At 35.6% G+C, this 22781-nt stretch overlaps 1 protein-coding gene across 1 annotated transcript in view; it reads right to left on the reverse strand.

Annotated features, from left to right (window-relative positions):
* LOC138392464 (myosin-8) overlaps positions 1-12440 on the reverse strand; it is a 30370-nt gene extending 17930 nt beyond the window's left edge. Inside the window, exons 1-17 of the mRNA XM_069483246.1 lie at positions 12420-12440; positions 12186-12229; positions 10480-10719; positions 9645-9788; positions 9401-9557; positions 6131-6158; positions 5924-6032; positions 5741-5833; positions 5548-5611; positions 4759-4857; positions 4563-4666; positions 4265-4403; positions 3017-3135; positions 2779-2928; positions 1455-1625; positions 230-539; positions 45-112 (exon numbers count right to left, since the gene is read on the reverse strand). Coding sequence (XP_069339347.1) covers positions 45-112; positions 230-539; positions 1455-1625; positions 2779-2928; positions 3017-3135; positions 4265-4403; positions 4563-4666; positions 4759-4857; positions 5548-5611; positions 5741-5833; positions 5924-6032; positions 6131-6158; positions 9401-9557; positions 9645-9788; positions 10480-10689 — 1965 coding nt within the window. The 5' untranslated portion in view covers positions 10690-10719; positions 12186-12229; positions 12420-12440. The remainder of the gene's footprint in view (positions 1-44; positions 113-229; positions 540-1454; positions 1626-2778; positions 2929-3016; positions 3136-4264; positions 4404-4562; positions 4667-4758; positions 4858-5547; positions 5612-5740; positions 5834-5923; positions 6033-6130; positions 6159-9400; positions 9558-9644; positions 9789-10479; positions 10720-12185; positions 12230-12419) is intronic.
* Between the last annotated feature and the right edge of the window lie 10341 nt (positions 12441-22781).

The following is a 22781-nucleotide window of genomic DNA, read 5'->3' on the forward strand; positions in this document are numbered from 1 at the left end:
TCATAGAAACTGAATAGATTTTTCAAATTAAATTTGTACTTTACCCTGAAAAGGGCAGACACAGTCTGGAAAGATGAGCCCTTCTTCTTAGTACCTTTCTTTGTGCCGCTATCTGAAGTAAAAAGAAAACCCCTCGATTAGAGTAGAATACCAGAGGTTTATATGAACATATGTTATATGAACATTCTGTGGGAATAGATTTAATTTAGATTAAGGGCACAGAAAGTACCTGCTTCAGCACTAGCATACGTAGAAAAGAGACTAGCCAGAGTCTTCATGGCGGACTTCTGGTACAGCCCAACCACAGTGTCATTCAGGGGGTCCTTGTTTTTGTCAAGCCAACCAGTGATGTTGTAGTCCACAATGCCAGCGTAGTGAATCAGGGAGAAGTGGGCTTCCGCCTTGCCTTTGACCACCCTGGGCTTCTGGAAGTTGGCAGACTTGCCCAGGTGCTGGTCATACAGCTTGTTCTTGAAGGACGTGTCTGTTGCCTTGGGGAACATGCACTCCTCTTCCAGGATGGAGAAGATGCCCAGTGGCTGAATTCAGAAAAGTAGACATTTGTGTCAACCTAACTTCTCTCAAAAAATATAGACAGGGTGGCTGTCATTTGATTGAATTATGAACACCCCAAATTAAATATGTGTATGAAATAAACTGCGGTCTCAGCCCAAAGAAGTTCCTTTGTTAGTACTAGAATGACTTTTCTACCATTCCTTCTCACATTCAATCTGTAGCATGATTTTTAATTAAAAGAATAGCTAGATACCAACTCCAAATGTCAGCACAGCATGTGGAGGTGACCTGCTAAAATGTTACATATTTATCAGTTTTTTCCTATTAAATGAATAAATCTATTGTCAAAATTTTATTTTGCTTTGAAAAGGACTTACTGACTTAGAATGATGTTGGCTGTATGTGCAATAATTAAACAGTATATATAAATAACTCAATCTTATTTAAGATATTTTGTGTACATAATCTCTTTAAAGACAATGAAGCAGCATTTACAATTTGACTTCTTGAATTCAAACAGATTAGCTTTCATGAAAGCACTCGCTGTATTATTTATGCATTACTATTTATTTAGAAAAATATTTTTTAAAAAAGAAAAATATTTTTATTACTGATATCTTGGCTCATAATGGAGATAGGTTAAGAACTAATGAAGGCATTGCTTCTAGTGAAGCAGGTCATCTTAAATAGTTTTCAGTGCTGTTTTAAAATTGGATTTGACTCAGTATCAGAATAAAAATTGTTAGAACAAAACTAAACTGTCAGATCCATCTTATATAAAAGTTGAAGAAGTAATTTCAAAATAGTAATTTTCCAGTTTGTTCAGATCTCAAACTATTTGAGATTACAGTAATACTTTCTCGAATTAAGACATCTGGGAAAGTTATTCTTACAGTCCTTTACAGTCCGACCTTTCTTTAGAAGTCAAACAGGCCTACCTTCTCTATGAGCTCGATGCAGGCAGCCAGGTCCATGCCGAAGTCGATGAACGTCCACTCGATGCCTTCCTTCTTGTACTCCTCCTGCTCCAGCACGAACATGTGGTGGTTGAAAAACTGTTGCAGTTTCTCGTTGGTGAAATTGATGCACAGCTGCTCCAGGCTGTTAAACTGCACAAAACAGTAGAGATTTCCAATATATATTAATGAATGGTATATAGTATATAGTAGTAAAATTCATTACTGAAAAGTTAGGGAAAGTTATTGGAAAAATGTGGAATACAGTAATGAGATACAATTTAAACTAATTGTTGTTCCTTCACAGTTCCCAGGAAAAAAAATGATTATTATTGACATGAGCCTTTCTCATGAATTCTGGGCATTATATAGGGGCCGAGATATCAATTAAACAGTCTGGTAGAATTCATCTCCTTTCACCTCTAAGATTACATGGGCAAAAATATAGATTAAAGTACAACCATGGTCCTGTGTGTTAGGGTTCAGATTTAAGGGTAAGAGGAGATCTAAGTTATTGGAAAGCCTCACTTCTGTCACCACTCCTACTCAAGATAAAGTTCATATTTTCACCTTTGGCTGTCACACTCAGGAAAGCTTACCTTAAGACCATTAGTATAAAGCTCTTGTTTTATGAAGTGAAATGAATAGGCCTAATTTCTCTTCTATTCATATCAAACACATGGCAAATCCCCCTTGTTAGGTCTGTGAACGTAGGGACCTTATATATCATAGCAATTGAAGATCCAAAAAGTCTTTGTAAAATTAAAATTTACTCCCTCATTTTATAGATAATGAAGCTGATGCCCTGGAGGTGAAACAGTTTGTGTAAGATGAACCTGGAAGGGGAGAGACTATCATTTGTCTTTGGGCTTCTGCCTTTGAGCCTTTGCTTCTCCATGAAAGATATCTTGTGTATGGACCAGATGCTACAGATCTGGGTTCCTCTCTTGACTTTGTCTTATATGGCTGTGGAATCTTTAGCTAGTGTTTTGATTTCCCTGCATCTTAGTTTCCTCTGTATGTAATTAGGGATAATATTAGCTACTCCTTGGGTTGTTTTGAAGATCTAATAAGGTAACATTTTCAAGTCCCTAGTATAGTGCCAGAAATACACTGACTGCTCAATACATATTAGCTGTTATTAGTATTATATTCTGTTATCTCCTAGCTATTTTGGAGATAGCACTTGTTCTAGGTGCAATGTGGGTACTACAAATGTAAATGAATAATGATAATACCTATTAATAGTATATAAAAGATCACAATTGCCTACCTCTCAGTTTTTATTAATATGAAGATAACTCACATCAAAGATCTCAAAGCCAGCGATGTCCAGGACCCCGATGAAGTACTGCCTGGGCTGCTTGGTGTCCAGCTGCTGGTTGATGCGGGTGACCATCCACAGGAACATCTTCTCGTAGACGGCTTTGGCCAGAGCACCCACCGCATTGTACACCTTCACAGATAGAGTGAAATGTTGGCGTTATTAAAGATGTGTCATGAAGGCCTGGGATGTGTGTGATTCACTGAGGTCATGTACTTACCTGCTGCACGGTCTGGCCTTTGGTGACGTACTCATTGCCCACCTTGACCCTGGGGTAGCAGAGGGCTTTGAGCAGGTCAGCAGAGTTCAGACTCTGGAGATAGGCTGCCTTGTCAGCAACTACAGAGGCACAATTCAGGAAATTTTGTTTAGTGGTAGATATCCTCTTTAACTTAATCTTTCCATTTTTCTCCAATTCCTTTTCTATTATTCTATAGACGATCAAATGTAGTTCTCTATACCTTAGAGCATATGTTTGCCACTAAATATTTGATCAGTTACGCTGGCCTTTAGTGATGTGTTGCAAGTAACTTTTGAGAATTTTTTCATCAATGATAAACATAAGTTTACCAGTTTTCATTGCAATATTTATGAAAAGTAAAAGCCAAAGTTTCCCTATTTTTAAGACACATTGGCCTAGTTGGAAGGATAAGGTAAATATTCACTGTCAGGGAGAGGTAAAATTCAGAATATTTGAGTTCTTAGTTTTGCCCCTCCCAATTTAATCTTGCTGAATTAATTTCTTTATCTGAAAATATGGATATTAAATTTCACTGGGTGACCGCTATAGAGTTCCTTTCTAAAATTTTGTCAACGACTATAATGTAAATAAATGCCACATGTCAGGTACAGAGATAACTTCTGAAAAGTTTAGAGGCAGGAGAGATAATATCAAGTTTGAGTGGTCAGGAAAGGCTTTAAGGAAAGACGATTAGCTTTCTATGGTAGGTCCTGTACATTGCATGTTCTTTCCATATGTAGAGTATATGATTTTTCTTTTTCAATTCCTTTTTGGTTTGCTGCCCATATTGTCTATAGGTTTATATATAGACAACACATGCATGCAGATGTCTCTAGGAGCACCTTTCACTGTGTTTGGGCAGATTCTCTATTGCTAGTTACTAGAATTTCCTGGCCAGTGCTAAAATAGACCAGTGTGCAAAGTTATCTTATATACCCACCCTGATTGCCAAGGCAAAGCAGGAACACTATTCATCTCATTCTGTCTTATAGGTTGTGCTTATAAGTGGCCAATTGGGGTTCACTGTGACTTATTTGGGCTTGATACAAATGATAGAGTTACGGAGATGTACGGAAGGGAGGGGGTGATGAAAGCATGCAGTGTGTGTAAATGTGTATTTGCCCTTCAGAGGTACAGCTACAAAGGAGATGTGAAGTGTAGAATAGGAGTTTTTTGGGGGGGGACTGTATTGTCTGATTCAAACACAGATGGAGGTTCACTTGGTACCTTCAGTGCCATCTGGCTCAGCTTGTTCCTCGCGCTGTTTTTGCTTGAACTTCATGTTCCCATAATGCATCACAGCCCCTGTGAGTTTATAGATGGACACTTTCTCTTCAGGAGTAAAGCCCAGGATGTCAATGGCACTCTGTCAGAAAAAATGATAGGACAAAAGTTAGGGCAGAAGAGACTAACTTAGAGGAAAATTTATGCTATATCAGGATATACTAAGGTAACCACATCTACAGTGGGTTGCTATTGTCATTCCTATACATAATGGATTTTTTAAAAATTGTGTGTAACTTACATCTGTGGCCATCAACTCTTCTTGGTCATCAATGCTGGGAACTGTGATCTCCCCCTGACTGACAAAGGCATAGTCGTATGGGTTGGTGGTGATCAGGAGCATTTCTGGATACATAGAATTCAAGGTATACATTTTACATTAGAAGATGTTAGTGCAGTGATTAACTTCTAGCCTGTGAATTTAAGTTCCCTCTTACCAATTAGATCTGGCTTCTTATTGGAAGTGATCTGATAAAAAATATGGTAGCTTCTTTCAGCCTTTAGCTGGAAAGTAACTCTAGACTTCTCTAGAAGATCTGGAAAGAAAGAGAGAGAGAGAGAGAAATTGAGTTAGAAAAAAATAGTAGTGCTTCTAAGATATTAAATGAACCTCAGTGTCTCTGGCCAAAATTGCAGGTATTACATTTGACTCCACTGAGATTTCAATTTCATAAATCCTGTGGTTGTACATGCTAGACTTGCAGATGGATATGGCAATTGCCCATGATTCTCACCATCTAAGGGCAGCAACTGAAGCATACCTGCTCTAGAACAAACATTTTTTTTATGTGGAGGATCCATGACCTCTGTATTTTAGTTGATCCCTAATATCCCTTCCTTCTGTGGATCACCTAAGATTAACTTTGTTGTGAGGGGGCACCTTGGAAGCATCTTCCAAAGCTCAGATCAAGAGCAAATCATACAGATGTATCGGGAACCCATAGGTAACTCATAGGAATCCATAGGAAGCCCTAGTATTTGTCCTGGAAAAAAAAAGTTATAGTTGCTTCTGAGCAGGAATTTCTCTAGGATATGCTATAGAACCAGCAGTCTGAGATTGAGATAAATGGAGCCCTCAGTGGATTATGGATAAATCTGGCATTAGCTCACAGGCAACACTGGCAGCAGATCACTCTTTTACAGGCATGGTGCACAGCAAGTGTTGCAAAATATCCCTGGAAATGAAATCATTTGTCTCTCTGTTTTGATGTAGTCCTGTTACTCACAGGTTTCGATATCAGCAGATGCCAGCTTCCCTGTAGTACCGAAGTGGATTCTAATGAATTTACCCTTGAAAAGATAAAGATTATTTAGTATTAGAAAACTGAAGCACACAGAGAGATGCAACTGAAATAATAATTCAGACATGGCTACTCTGGAAGTTTAGGGCTAAGACCCCTCGGTGACTAAGGGACTTACAAAACGAGAGGAGTTGTCATTCCTCACGGTCTTGGCATTGCCAAAGGCCTCCAGGAGGGGGTTAGCACTGATGATTTGATCTTCCAGAGTCCCCTGCAAAGGCAAGAGCAGTTCTCACATCTGGGGCTCCATATATCTGCGAGCCTTGACAGTCTTGATTCTAACTGTGACTATCAGACGCACCTGCATTTTGCCAGATTCCTCCTTCTTCTTCTCTCCAGTAACTGCAATTGTTGCAAAGTACTGGATGACACGCTTGGTATTCACAGTCTTTCCTGCTCCGGATTCTCCACTGTCAAACAGAAATCCGAGAAGAGATCAGAACTATGGCCCACATTGTCAACATATAAGGCAATCACTGCAAATCAGAAAGGGAAAAATATCACATACGTGATCAGGATGGACTGGTTCTCACGATCTGTGAAAGAAATCAAGATAATCAGTTAAGAAAATGAACATTCAATATAAAGATTATTGAATCAGTTCAGATAAAACAGTATGTTCTTTTAAACTGTTTGAATTTGTGTCCTATGATTTTGGTTTTGGGTTTAGCCTCCAAAATAGCCAATTGTTGGTTGGAGTAAAATTTGAGAAAATAAGAGACAAAGAATCATCTGGGTGGGTTTTTTTGTACTTATTAATTTTGTTGTGGTAGTAAAATACACATAATAAAATTTACCACTTTAACCATATTTAAGTGTACATACAGGTCAGTCGTATTAAGTACATTCATTATGTTGTGCAACCGTCACCACCCTTCATCTCCATAACTCTTTTCATCTTGTAAAACTGAAACTCTGTGTTCATTAAATACTAACTCCCCATTCCCCACTCCTCCCAGCCCCCAGAAACCACCATCCTCCTGTCTCTCCTGTGAGTTTGACTACCCTAAATACCTCATATAAGTGGAATCATACAGCACTTGTCTTTTTTGTGGTTGGCTTATTTCACTCAACATGATGTCCTCAAGGTTCATCCCTGTTGTAGCATATGTCAGAATTTCCTTCTTTTTTAAGGCAGAATACATTGTATGTATATACCACATTTTGTTTATTCATTCATCTGTCAATAGGCACTTGCTTTGCCTCCCTGTTTTAGCTTTTGTGAATAATGCTGCTATGAACATGGGTGTACAAATGTTTCCTCGAGACCCTGCTTTCAGTTATTTTGGGTATACACTCAGAAGTGGGATTGCTGGATCCTGTTGTAATTCTATTTTTCATTTGATGAGGAGCTGCCGTACTATTTTCCACAGCAGCTGTATCGTTTTATATTCCTGCCAACAGTGTACAAGGGTTCCAATTTCTCTACATCCTTGCCAACACTTGTTACTTTCTGGTTGTTTTTTTTTTTTTGATAGTAGCCATCTTAATGGGTGTGAGGTGTATGTTTTATTAATTTTTAAAACTTTTGTTATGGAAAATTTTGAACATACACGAAAGTGGAGACAATAAATATAATGAGCCCCCATTGCACAGTTATTAACATTTGGCTAGTTTTATGTCATGCATACCTCATCCCAGTCTCCTGGATTATTTTAAAGAAAATCCCAGGTATTATATAATTTTATTTATAAATATTTCAATAAGAATTATAGAATTTTAAAGTCATAAGAGATCTTAGAAATTGCTACTTAGGCCAGTTCTTTCTTTTAAAAGAAAAAGAAGCTGAGACCCAGAGAGGAGTAAGTGACTTTTCCAATATTATATATTTTTCTGTTACATGACCTCCTCTCAGCTTTTGATGTTGTTACTTTGAATGCTGGTAATATTAAATAAGGAAGAGACCTGGAATTGTGAATGTTTGTGTTTATTTGCTTCTAATTTCCTTCTAATGCTATACACATTTCTAAATAATAAGAGCAAACACTAAGTTATGTGGCTCATATGTTGTATTTATATCGATTTGCTGGTTTGTTAAATCTTTAATTCTATAGTGATAGATTTTAGAGAATACTAAACTCTAAAAATCTATTCAGAGAAAATAGTTACAAATCTAGATATTATTTAGATGTAGAAGCAGAGATAGACTTTAGAGAACTTTAAAGTTCCACTCAGGGAAGTAGATGCAGATTTTGGATCACATTCAGTTTGATTTTTTTTTTTTCCAGTTTAAGCAAAATCATAGACGATCATATCACATCTAGTGGGAGCATAGATGAGAAAACACTGTTCTAGTCTCTTTTTGCAATGCTAAAATATATGCTTGATTTTATATGAAAATCATGTTTGGGAGCCATAAGTAACCTTGAATTTGGAGCAGCCTCAGCAAAGCCTGGGGCCTGGGGACGTTGGTAGGGGTGGTGGTGTACATAGCTGTGTAAATGCAGCTGCTGAGTATTAAAACCTCTGACTGAGCCAGCGTTTGGATAATTTCTGAGAGGTAGCAGCTTCTGTTGACAACGAAAGAATGAGTTACTGGCATAGAATCCTTGTAAAATTGCTGGCCAATTTGTAATGGGAGAGTCCTATTTTATTCCTTTCTCTTTTCTGTCCCCCGTTAAGAGACAATTTAAAAACAAGTTCAATAAAACAAGCAAAAAGGAAAAATAACCCTCAGTTTCCAAAATTCCATGGAACAATGGGAACTTGGGAATTTAGAATATTTCCAGAGACACTGTATTTGGTATGTGAAGAGGAAAGATTTTAAATGCTGTATGTGGGCCTATAATGCATATCAAAGCTGGGTGTTTATGCTTTCATAAGGCAGGAATAACAGATTTTATATAACTTTTAAAAAATTTTTCTAAGAGAAGAGATTTTTTTTTTCTCAAATAAAAAAGGAATTCCCTGAGTGCACATTTGGGAATAACACCAGTTGGGTATCGGACAGAGGTTGGGGCTGGGTGGAAGGGATGGGTGTATACTTACTTGATGAGTGCAATGCGCACTGCCTGGGGAATGGACACGCTTGAAGTTCTGACTGAGGGGGATGGGGTGGGGGTAGGGGAGGGGTGCACACCTACGTGATGAGTGTGATGTGCACTGTCTAGGGAATGGACACAATTGAAGCTCAGACTTGGGGGGATGGGGAGGCATGGGCAATGTATATAGCCTGATCTTTTATACCCCCATAATGAGCTGAAAAACAAACAAAAAATAAAAATAAAATAAAAAAAAATAAATAAATAAAATAAAAAAAAAGGAAGATTTTTTTTCTTTCATTCTAATAGGACAGAGCTTTAAAATCTTTGGGAGGAAAGCCATAGCTCTTTCTTTACTCATGTTCTACTCCAAAGGCTGGCAATATTAGCTGTGTCATTTGAAAATAAAGATAAGAATTCACAAAGTTTTCCAGCTGTGGCTGATAACTCTTTTCTTTGATTACCATGGATGTGGATACTTTTTAAAAATCAACTTGTTTTCTATCCAAATTGTAAAGTAAAAAAGTATGGAAAGCAATAAATACATTTACAGAGGTCTGCTAATGTTTTCACCTAGGCTTCCACTTCCTAGCTATGTTAGTTTGGACAGGACAGTGACTTCAGGGAGCTTCACTTTACTCATCTGTAAAATGGAGATGGCTGCTGGGAGGAATTTAGGGCATCATGGCTGTGAAAGTTTTTTTGAAAGCAGTGAAGCCCCATGTGGCTTGAAAAAGGTCTTGTTCATCAGAGATTCTATTTGCACATTTCTGTAAGTAGATGCCTCACTCACTCACCAGTCAGCATGAACTGATAGGCGTTGTCAGAGATGGAGAAGATGTGAGGCGGGGCCTCCTGGCGCTTCTTGCCTCGGTAGGCCGTCACCACCTCGGGGTTGTACACCGGCAGCCACTTGTAGGGGTTGACGGTGACACAAAAGAGGCCTGAGTAGGTCTGGGGAAATCAGAAAATTCAACATGTGGTTGTTACTTTTATTCAGATAAATAAATGGAATAACAAGAGCTGTTTAAGGGCACTCACATAGATCATCCAGGCTGCGTAGCGCTCTTTGAGGTTGTACAGCACTCCAGGCTCATGTAGATGGGTCATCATAGCCATGTCCTCAATTTTGTCATATTTTGGAGGGTTCATAGGGAAGACTTGGTCTTCTCTTACAGTCAGAGTCTGGTAAGTAAGCAAGAGACCAATTTGTTTTAATGGTTGGAGGTTGAGTTTATGTTTGCCTATTTATTTTGGTATAAAACTATAATTATATATACTTTCATTATATCATTCAATGTTCTTTAAAAAAAAGCCATGAAAATATATTCATTTCAGAGTTTGATGTTAAGAAAATATGTTTCCTATGACGAATGAGCTAGGACACTAACTTTTTTCTAGATTTTTTTCCTCTCATATTCTTTTTCTCATCCCAGATTTATCAGTTTATGTCCTTTTATTATTTTAATAGGTTACATTTTTAATTTTTCCTTTCATTCATTGCAAGAAACTTTATACTGGGAAAGTAGTAGGGATATTAATACGTTATTTAAGTACATTTTAAACTTCTGATAAGGGGAACTAGTTTTTATTTCTCCCAAGTTTGGAGATTTACATTGCGAAGTGGGGAATTGAAGGGAAATAGTAAAGGCCTTTACTTAGTATGGTGAAGTCCTCTGGGAAGTTGGGGAGGGCAGACACGAGATTATTGCTATGAATTCCTTTTGCCTTTCAAGTCGGATGTCTATACACTGACTAGAAGGGTGTTTGTATTGACAATAGGCTTAGAGATTCTCAGTAAGTTAGGCTTCTGCTCCTGAACTGAGGAGATAGAGAAATAAAAATGGAAGTATTTTCTCTTTATGTTTTCACTTACTGCTCCACCTTCAGTCTTTACAGTTACTTTTCCTCCTTCCTTGCTTTGTACAGTGCTCTTCACGTAGGACTCCTTGGGCTCCACGACAAAGACAGATGTTTTAGCATCAAAAGGCTTGTTTTGGGCCTCAATCCGCTCCTTTTCCGATTTTCGAAGGTAGGGAGCGGCTTCGCCAAAAACAGCCATCTCAGCGTCCGAACTCGCACTCATGGCTGCGATTTATTTAGCAAAGTATATTGCCTTGGGGAAAAAAACAAAGAAGAAGGAGAAATAAAAAGCAGAAGTTATAAATATGAGTTAGGATTTGAAATGGAAGAAATGTTGAGTGTAGCCTGTGCTGGAACTCTTCCTCCAGTCTGGCAAAACCTCAGTGTTCTAACATAGTCCAAAGGACTAGTTTGGAATGAGACTGTAATTGGGGCTTCATTTTTAGGACTTTGCAAATTTCCTTTCCAGATCAAATATCTTGATCCTCAGGGCCAGGATACCTACAATTGAATTAGAGTGGAATCCTTACGTGTTTTTTTAATCTCTGAATGTAATAATCTCTATAGCCTAAAACTCTTGATGGATTGTTTTATAGAAATTGTCATGATTTAATCCTCACTTCTCCTTCTGCATAGTGTTTGCATCTGCCATCTGCTAAGACAATCACATAGTTAGGAAAGAAAGTTTGTTTTGTGCAAATGAAGGTCGATATTTTCAAAACTACCAGGAATATCTTTGCCTTTTAGATGGCCATTTTCTCTCATAAATCAAATAATTATTTTTAACATCTATTTTGATATTAGATGTTATGTGTCTCAGTGAGTTGTTAAAAGAACCTCATAATACATTCTAATACTCTGGATTTTTTGTCATTTGGCTTGTTACCAAGACTGAGCATTGCCTTAATTCTAAAATCTTTTTTGACAGTCTCCTTTTGACATGAGGGATTTCAGCTGTCAGTTAACAGGTCTAACCACAGAGAAAGGAGAGCTCCAGCATGAAGGCCCATCTTCCCACACAAATTCCGTAAAGTTCTTTTCTTTTCACTCAGAAAAAGAAAAGAGAAAAAAGTTTAAGAGTACATCACATGCATGTAGGCCATTGTCTTCTATTGACAAATATGCCTCTGCAATGTTGATGTGTTAGATTGATTGAGTTTTTCTGTTACTTTCAGGTAGTAAGTTTGGAAAGGGCAGGATCACTCTTAAATTAGTCATGGCATTTAGCATCCTAAGAGTGTAATACTTGCAACTTTTAAAATGAATAATAAATCTTTCTAACAACAAATAACAATGAATCATCAAAAGTAGCTAAAATATTACGGTTTTCACAAGGTGCTTGTGTTCACATTTTTAGATAAGAATTTTTCTGGGGTTTTAAAAAACTGTGAAATGTCTAAGTTTTCAATGTTCTGCAGTAGAGGAAGGTTGGCATGCAGTCTATTGCCCCTGGACAGTTCTAAGCACAGCTGAGAACTCACTGTCAGAGCTAATTCTGTCCTAAATGGTCCTTTAATCCTGGAACTCAAGTGAGGATAGTCTCTGAGAACAAGACATTCTGAGAAAATGAATTTCTAGCATTTATAAGCAGTCATTTGGAAACGCTCTCTACTGATATAATGGCAAAAACATGGAAATGGTATATAATTAAGAATTATTCACAGCTTCATTAGACTAAATCCCCTTTGTCATCAATAACTGAATAAAGCCAAGTCTTACCTCTGGAGTTCCAGATGAAAATGCACGTTCAAAACTGTCCCACACTGTAAAACAACAAGTTTCTTATTAGTGCTTGAAATTCCAGTAATACAGTTGTAGAATTAAAATTTCCCTGCCCGAAAGCCTGGCTCTATGAAAACAAAAGTCAAAGTTGAGAGCAACTGTTTCATGCTCAGAGATAGCCCCAGGGTCAGCTCTTTCTGTCCCCGCGGTCCCAAGGGCCCCATCACTTACCTCTGGCTTCTTGGTGGAGATAAGGCACAAGGGTTAGCCCCGCTTATATAGGAACTAATGTGCTGATGCTGCAGCTACCTCCTCTTTGTTAGGGCAAGACATTTGGCAACATGAACCCTCAGCATAGTTTGTAGTGACATTTGGCATGTTTGGATATAATTAGAAGTATTCATATCATTTTGAGTATGTGAACCAATCTCCTATAAATAATTTGACAGAGACCAATCTGCTGGTAGAGAATGCTTTCTAGTGTGCTCAGAAGGGAATCTTTGACAGTGCCTGGTGGGGCCTCAAAGTAAGTTCTTAAGAGCTATATTCAGTTTGGCAAACTCTTTCATGCATGCCTTTGGTAACTGAATGATCAGCTCCTGTGACACATTGTTGTCATGGCCTTGACCACTTTTCCATATTTGTTACCTTAGGAAGCCCCCACTGGATTTCCTTGGGCCACTGCCAAGGTTCACCCCTGGAGTCCAGGCTTGTGCAGCAGAGCCAGTCTGAGAGAGGAAATTCTATGCTGAGTCTCTACCATTGGGCCAGAGTCGACCTACCTAACATTGAAAAAAGTTACTATTAGAAAATAACATATATTCATTATAGGAAAAAAGTACAGATGAACAAAGAGGAAAATGTCTATAATTCCATTATGCAAAGATCAAGTAAGATATAGGCATATAAGTGGGATCATGTTATAGACATTATGTACTACATATATGTCTTGTAATCTGTTTAAAAATTAATATAGGTAATTTTCATATCACTAATGTAATTTACACCCTTATTCTTTAAACAAATTATATTATGATTGTTCTTTTTAAATTAGAATCTTTCTATTTTTAGAAGATGGAGTATATTGAGGTATAATTTACATACAGCCAAATTTACTCTCTTTAGGTATTACTTATATGAGGCTTTTTTGCTTTTATTTTTAATTTTTAAACTTTATAATAAACTTCATTTCTGTTGTTGTATGGTTCTCTGAGTTTTTACACATTCATCAATTCATGTGACTACCACCGTAGACAGGATGCAGGACAGTTCCAGTTCTATGGGTTTGATAAATACATGCAATTGTATATACAATTGATGAATGTGTAAAAACTCGGAGAACCATACAACAACAGAATGAAGTTTATTGTAAAGTTTGAACATGTAAATAGGTGGAAAACCATACCATGTTCGTGGATCAGAAGAATCAACATTGTTAAAATGTCTATACTGCCCAAAGTGATCTACAGATTCAATGCAATCCCTACTAAATTACCAACATCATTTTTCACAAATATAGAAAAAATAATTATACACTTTGTATGGAATCAGAGAAGACTCCATATAGCAAAAGCAATTTTAAGCAATAAAAACAAAATGGGAGGTATTAATTTGCCAGACTTCAAACTATACTACAAGGCTGTGGTTCTTAAACTGCCTGGTATTGGCACAAGTGCAGGGACACAGACCAGTGGAACAGAACAGAAAATCCAAATATAAAACCATCCTTATATAGACATCTAATCTTTGACAAAGCAGACAAAAACATACTCTGGGGACAAGAATCCCTATTCAATAAATGGTGCTGGGAAAACTGGATAGCCACATGTAGAAGACTGAAACAGGACCCACAGCTTTCACCTCTCACAAAAATCAAATCACGGTGGATAACAGACTTAAACCTTAGGTGTGAAATGATTAGAATTCTACAAGAAAATGTAGGAAAGACTCTTACAGACATTGGCCTAGGCAAAGAATTTATGAAGAAGACCCCTAAGGCAACCACAGCAACAACAAAAATAAATGAATGGGACCTGATTAAATTAAAAAGCTTCTGCACAGCCAAAGAAACAGTCACGAGAATAAACAGACCATCTACAGAATGGGAAAAAATTTTCACATACTACACATCAGATAAAGGACTGATAACAAGAATCTATTTAGACCTCAGGAAAATCAGCAAGAAAAAATCAAACAACCCTATCAAAAAGTAGGCAAACGACATGAATAGAAATTTTTCAAAAGCAGATATAAGAATGGCTAACAAACATATGAAAAAATGCTCAACATCCCTAATCATCAGAGAAATGCAAATCAAAACCACAATGAGATATCACTTAACCCCAGTGAGAATGGCCTTTATCAAAATGTCCCAAAACAACACATGTTGGCGTGGATGCGGAGAGACAGGAACACTCATACACTGCTGGTGGGACTGCAAACTAGTGCAACCCCTGTGGAAAGCACTATGGAGATACCTTAAACAGATTCAAATAGACCTACCATTCGATCCAGCAATCCCATTATTGGGCATCTACCCAAAGGAACATAAGTCATTCTATGACAAAGACACCTGTACCCAAATGTTTATAGCAGCACAATTCACAATCGCAAAGATGTGGAAACAACCCAAATGCCCATCAATTCATGATTGGATTAGTAAATTATGGTATATGTATACCATGGAGTATTACTCAGCTATAAGAAATAACAGTGATACGACATCTCTTTGATTCTCCTGGAGAGAGTTGGAACACATTATATTAAGTGAAGTATCCCAAGAATGGAAAAACAAGCATCACATGTACTCACCAGAAAATTGGTTTCCCTGATCATCACCTAAATGCACATTTGGGAATGATACCAATCGGATATCAGACTGAGGTGGGGGTGGGGGGAGGGGATGGGTGTATGCCTACATGATGAGTGCGTTGCGCACCGTCTGGGGAATGGACACGCCTGGAGCTCTGACTTGGGGGGATAGGCAGTACATAGGCAACGTATGTAAACTGAACTTTTGTACCCTCATAATAAGCTGAAATAAAAAAATAAAAAATAAAAAATATCAAATATTTAAATTAAAAAAAAAAGAATGCATTGGATTTTATCAGTGTTTTTTCCATATCTATTGAGGTTTCTATTTTTCTCCCCTAATCTGTTAATGTAGTAAATTATATGGTAGATTTTTTTTCTCACTTTTACCATCCTGGAATTCATGAAGTAAAACCTATTGTGTTTTTTTGTGCTATCATTTTCTGATTTTGATACCAGAATCATATTAGTCTTGTATAATAAATGGAGTAGCTTCCCATTTATTTCTGTTTTCTGCAGCATTGTGTTTGAGATGTGAATTACCTATTCAGTGGAACTCATTTGGACTGTAGCCTTTTTGGAGGAAAAATTTTTTATTTACTTGTATTGAGTTTTTTTAATACAATTATTGATTATTGATTAGTTTGTTTAGAGTTTCTACTTGTTTTTTTGACTCACTTGGATAATTTGTATTTTCTCAGAAAATTACTCATTTCATGTGACTTTTTAGTTTTTTTTATACTTTTGTGCATATCTTTTCATAATAAAAAAATCCCTGTGTAGTCGTGTTCTTTTCTATTCTTTACATTGTTTAATTTTGTTCTTTTTATTTTAAATCATATTTTTCAAAGTTTTATCTTTTTAATTTCGTTTTATTGAATAACTCTTATTTTCTAATTTATTTTCTGCTTTTAATTTTATTAATTCCTTTATTTTATTTCCTTAGACTTATTTTTATTACTTAGAATTAGTTCAAAATTTCAGTGTTGCAAGATGGGGAGGATTCTTTCTAGCTGTTAATTCTTTTTAGCATGTGTGTGTGTGTATGTGTGTATATGTGTGTGTGTGTTGTGTAGTTCAAAGCCTAGTGGCCCCAAAAGGAATGAGAGATGTGGTTATTGAGTTTGGATTTGTGTGTGTGCATGTAAGTAATAAAACAATTTAAACAGTATTCAGATAAGAACATTATCAGCAACCCCACAAACTTTAACTCTTATTTTCCTTTCCCAAAGGTAACTGTAAGTTTTACTTTTATTATATCATGTCTCTGCTTTTCTTTATAGTTTTAACATTTGTATATACATGCCTAAACAATGTAGTTTAGTTTTGCTTATTTTTGAGCTTCATATGAATATGACTTTATTTATTCTTTAGTATCTCACTTCTTTTGCCTGAAATTATTGTTGTGAGATTTTTCCACAAAGTTGCATGTAGCTATATTTTATATTCATTGCTGTACAGCATTATGTTGTATGATAATATGACAATTTGTTTATTCATTCTACTATAGACAAATTTTGGGATTGTTCCCAGTTTTTTGGTACAGTTTTTGATTTAATTTAATTAATTCATTTTTTGCCATGATGACTGTCAGCTTTATGATATCTTATTCTAGAATTAATTGATATTTCTTTTGTGGCTTTGTACATGGGTCAGTTCTTTATTTAGGTAGAATTTTACATGCCTTAAAGGTCATCCATTTTAAGTATACAATTTGATGAGTTTCAGTAAACTTACATAGTTGTGCAACCATCACCACAATCCTGTTTTAGAATACTGTCATCAATCCGAAAAGTTTTCCTTGTGCTCATTTGCTATCAACTTCCATTCAACCCCAAACCCCAGGCAACCACTGATTTGCTTTTTATAGCTATAGTTTTGCCTTTTCTAGAAATGTTATATAAATGGAGTCATACAATATGCAGTTTTTTGTGTCTGGTTTCTTTCCCTTACTATGTTTTTGAGTTTCATCCATGTTGTTGCATGTATCAGTAGTTCATTCCTTTTTATTGCTGAGGAGTAGTCCATTGCATAGAAGTGCAACATTTTGTTTATCCATTCACCAATTGATGGACATTTGAATTCTTCCTACTTTTTGGTTACTATGAATAATGCTGTTATTAATATTCCATATAAGTTGTTAGATGGACATTTGTTTTCACTGTTTTTCTTTCATGAAGGGGTGTCAGATATTATAACAAATGGTCAAACAGACTTGGAAGTAGTAGAGAACAGATAGAGAAATTTCTCAGAATGGAGAATTGTAATAGTAGAGTTTTTAGTAAAAGGCAGGAAGTTTCCAAGAATTAAAAGCTTTTACTACACAATGAAGTAACAAGCCACTCTACCTGACATCAAAACATATTATAAAAATATAAGATTAAAATAGTATAGAATTATTACAGGTGGAGATAAGTAGCTCAGTAGAACATAATACAGTCCAGAAATGGACACTTGCATGTATAGTAAGTTAGTATAGAATAAAGGTGGCATTTCAAATCCTTAGGGGAAAGGAAGAAAAATTCAATGAATTAAAATTAAGACTTACCATTTGACAAAAAACTAAATTACTTCTTTGCCTGACACCATTTATAAAACTAAGTTCCAGATGAATTCATATCTTAGGCATGAAAATAAAACAAAACCATAAAAGTATTAAATAATTGAAGAAGATACATAAACATATACCATATGTTTATGCCCCAGGAGTAGGGGAGATCTTTCACAAGACAAAAAGACCATACATTTATAAAACTGACTACATCAAAATTTAAAACTTCTCAATGATTAAAAAAATCTCCATAAACAAATTGAAATATAAGTGATGGGCCAGGAAAAGCTATTAGCAACTTATATAACAGACAAGGACGTTATATTTAGAATATATCTCCTGCAAATCAAAAATAAAGGGAGATACAAGAATATAGAAAAAATAGCTAAAAGCTATAAATAGACAATTCATGGGAGAGGCAGTAAAAATGGCCAATAGACTTGAAAACACGCTCAACCTCAGGAGGTGTAAGCTCAAATAACAAAGAGCTAGTGTATAGAAATAAAAAACAATTGATAGTAGCAAGTGGTGGTGGTATGGAAAGTGGATACTCTGATATGCTGCGAGTAAGGGTGTAAATAGCCAGGGCAATTTCTTGCATCTTTTGAAATTTAAAATTGCAGTAATTGCACTTCTCACTCTGTTACAGAAGCACCTTGAAATAGGAAATTATTCTGAAGGCTGTGCATTTAGCATTTCTTCTAATAACAGAAGAACTTTGGAAACAACTGTCTATTCAGTGACTTTGTAATTTAATTAAGGGGCCACCTGTTAAGTGGTGGTGCCCTGATGATGTGATCAGTGGTGGAAACTGGACACTCACCTTAATCTGAGATTTGGATCAGCATGATCCATTTTCCACTGGTTCACTTGGAGATATAATACTGAAAACTGAAAACCTTATTTAAAATAACAAGAAACCATGAAATAAAGAGTTTTAATGGGCAATATATATGAGAAAACTAAACTGTGAGATATACTTTACCAAAGTCTAATTATTGGTATATTCCAACCATTCTCTTATATGTAGATATCACTTATACAACTCCTGCGTGACAACTCATTTCCTCTAACTTAGACTAAAGGCTCTTCCAAGGTCTGGCTTATGTCCCTTGTCCTTGTTCTTCTGGCTAGTATCCACTTACAATTAAGCCCAAGGCAAGCATTAAGTTACCAATGGTCCTTCTGCTCTGAGAGTCCTTGCCAGAAATTAGCTTATAATACCTGAGATTCCCTTTGCTCTAAGAGTTACTCTATTTTCTCTCTTCAGTAAGTAAAAGCAGGTGAATTATAGCCACTTAAGACATCTCTACTTTTTCTAATGCGAAACTCTGTAACCTAGATGGTAATTATCTTCTCTTCAACAAAAGGAAACAGCTTGCCTTTCTTATGATTTATGCCAAAGAGGAATCTTATTTATGTATGTTCTTGCATGTATCAATAGCTAATTTCCTTTTATTGGTGAGTAGACCTCCATTGTAAGAATATACCATATTTTGTTCATCTATTCTCTGGCTGATAGATATTTTTCTTATCTTTTTGTAGACATAACTGTCTTTTCTTTTGGTTAGAAAGAAGGAGTGGAATTGTTGTATCAAGAGGTAGGTGTATATTTAACTTATAAGAAATAGCCAAACATTTTTTTCAGAGTAATTATACTGTTTCACATCCTCACTAGCAATGTATGACTGATGTAGTTACTCAGGATCCTCGTCAACATTTGTCATTGTTGCCCTATAAAGTTAGCCATTTTTGTTGGTTTGTACTGGAATCCCTTTGTGGTTTTAATATGTATTTTCTAGGTCAATGATATTGAGCAACTTGTAGTTAATAGACCTTCATGGATCATCTTTATGAAGTATTTAAGTCTTTTGCCCATTTTTATTGGATTGTTTTCTTTTAATTATTGTTTTGTATGTATTCTTTATATATAAGTCATCTGTTGAATATATGTATGGCATATATTTTCTCACAGTCTGTGGCTTGCCTTTTTGTGTTTTTAATAGTGCCTTTATGAGCAGTAGCGTTAACTTGGAAGAGGACTAGTTTATCATTTCTTCTTTTATATTTAATGTTTGCTGTGTTCTGTTTAAGAATTTTTGACTGGGCATAATGACTCATGCCTGTAATCTCAGCATTTTGGGAGGCCAAGGTTGGAGGATCACTTGAGGCCAAGAGTTCAAGACCAGCCTGGGCAATATAGTGAGACCTCATCTCCACACAAAAAAATTTTTTTTTAAATTAGCTGGACATGGTGGCGCACATCTGTAGTCCGAGGTACCTCCACAGGCTGGGGCAGGAGGATTGCTTGAGCTCAGGAGTTTGGGGCTGCAGTGAATTATGATTATGCCACTGCACTCCAGCCTGGGCATCAGAATGAGGCCCTGTCTCAAAAACAAAAAAATAATTTTTTCCCAAAGTAACAAAGATAATCTCCTATGTTTTCTTCTAGGATATTTATAATTTTAAGATTCACATTTAGGTCTGTTATCTGTCTTGAATTAATTATTTATATGATATGAGTTATTTCTTCCCATACAGATATCTAATCAGTGCAGCACTGTTTATTGCAAAGACTTCTTTCCACATAGAATTACACTGGCAACTTAGTAAGAAGTCATTTGAAAAAAAAATGTGTGTATACATATGTAGTCTATTTCCAAACTTTCTATTCTACCCCATGGATGTATTTTTCTACCCTTACCCTAACACCACACCATCTTAATTACTGTAGGTTTATATTAAGTTTTAAAGTCTTCAGGGTAAGTTCTCCACCTTTGTACTACTTCTTTTTTAAGATTGCTTTGGGTACACTAGGTCTTTTACATTCCTGTACATATTAATATCAGCCTGCCAGTTTCTACCAAAAAATATAAACAAACCAAAAAATGCCTGATGGAATTTTGATTGAGGTTATATTAAATCTGTAGATCAATTTGTGAAGAATTGACAAATTTACAATGATATTGAGTCTTCCAGTCCAAGAACATGGTGCCTCTCTCTTAGTCCCAATTTTAGGCAGAAAAGGTTTACTATTTCATCATTAAGCAAGATATCTTAGCTGTACTTTTTTTGTAGATGTCTCTAATTAGACTGAGAAGGTTCTCTTTTATTGCTAGTTTGCTGAGAGCTTTCTTTCCCCTGAATGGGTGTTGAATATTGATTATCAAATACTTTATTGCATCTGTTGAAATAATCATATGATTTTCTCTTTTATTCTGTGAATGTTATGAATTACTTGATTTTTAAATATTAAACCTACCTTATATTCCTGTGATAAATTCCACTTGATCATAATTTATTATTATTGTTGTTATTATTTTCATATATAGTTATATGCTTCATAATGACATTTTGGCCAGTGATGGATCACATATATGACCACATATATGATAAGAGTGGTCCTCCCTTATAAGATTATAATATTGTGTTTTTGCTATACATTTTCTATGTTTAGATACAGAAATACCATTGTGCTACAGTTGCCTACAGTGTTTAATACAGTAACATGTCACACAGGTTTGTAGCCTAGGAGCAGTAGGCTCTAGGTGTGTAGTAGGCTATACCATCTAGGTCTGTGGAAATACACTCTATGATGCTAGCACAGTGACAAAATCACCTAATGATGCATTTCTCAGAATGTATCACCATTGTTAAGCAACACATGGGTGTATTGTTAGATTTGTTGAATTTAATTTGCCAACATTTTGTTAAGGACTTTTTCATCCATGACGGTAATTTTCTGTATTGTTTTTGTATTCTCTATTTCATTAATTTCTGCTCCAATCTTTATTATTTCCTTACTTCTGCTAACTTTGGATTTAGTTTGCTCTTTTTTTCCCTGTGCCTTAAGGTAGAAAGTTAGGTTATTGATTTGAGATCTTTTTTTCTTTCTTAATATACGCATTTACAATTATGAGGTTCTCTCTAAACACTGCTTTAGCTGCATCTCATATGTTTTTATATGATATGTCTTCATTTTCATTCATCTCAGTATTTTCTGGTTTCCCTTTTGATTTTTTCTTTGACACATTGATTACTTCAGAGCGTGTAGTTAAATTTCCACATATTTGTGAGTTTCCCAAATTTTTTCCTACTATTGATTTCTAATTTCATTCCATTGTGGTCAGAGAACATACTTTGTGTCATTTCTATCCTTTTAAGTTTACCGTTTGTTGTATAATCTAGTATATGTCTGACCTAGAGAATGCTCCATTTGTTCTTGCAAAGAATATATATTCTATTGTTGATGGGTGGCCTGTTCTACAGATATCTGTTAGGTCCAGTTGGTTTATAGTGTTTTTCAAGTCTTCTTTTTTCCTTGTTGATCTTCTGTTTAGTTGTTTGATCCATTATTGAAAGTGGAGTATTGAAGTCTTCAACCATTATTGTTGAATTGTCTATTTCTCTCTTTATTTCTGTCAGGTTTGCTTCATGTGTTTGGTGCCTCTGTTATTAGGTGCATATAGGTGTATAAATGTATCTTCCTGATGGATTTATCATTATACAATGTCCCTCTTTATCTCTAGTAGCATTTTTTTGTTTTTATTAAAGTCTATTTTGTCTTCTAGTCAGTATAGCCACCCCCAACTTTCTTATGGTTGCTGTTTGCAAGATATATTTTTCAAATCTATTTTACTTTCAATTAATTTGTATCTTTGAAATTAAAGTGTGGCTTCTGTAGACAACATATAGTTGGATCATGTTTTTTTATCCAGTCTGAAAATTTCTGCTTTTTGATTGAATTGTTTAATCTATTTACATTTAATGTTATTGATATAGTTGTAGTTATCTTCTATATACCTCATGCCTTTTTTTGTTCCTCTGTTATTCATTACTGATTTCTTTTGCATTAAGTGAGTATTTTCTAATGTAACAGTTTAACTTATTTAATAAGTTTTCACTGTTTTAAAATGGTTGCTCTAGGGTTTACCATATACTGCATACCTTAACTTATCAGACTCAGTTTTAGATTTATACTAGTTTAAGTCCAGTGATGTATAGAAATGTTATTCCTATATAGCTCTATTCCCTTTTCTCCATTTTGTCATATTATTGTTATATATATCTCTTAATATTACAAACCCAAGAGTACATTATTAAAATTACTTTACTATCTGTGATCATTTCCTTAGCTCAATACAGTTTTGCTCCCACATACCTCCTTTGTGCTATATTGACAAGTATATTGCACATGTATTACGTTTATTGATGGCATAGGCCCGACCATA

Source organism: Eulemur rufifrons, chromosome 9 (assembly GCF_041146395.1).
Source record: "Eulemur rufifrons isolate Redbay chromosome 9, OSU_ERuf_1, whole genome shotgun sequence".
In the NCBI taxonomy this organism is placed as follows: domain Eukaryota; kingdom Metazoa; phylum Chordata; class Mammalia; order Primates; family Lemuridae; genus Eulemur; species Eulemur rufifrons.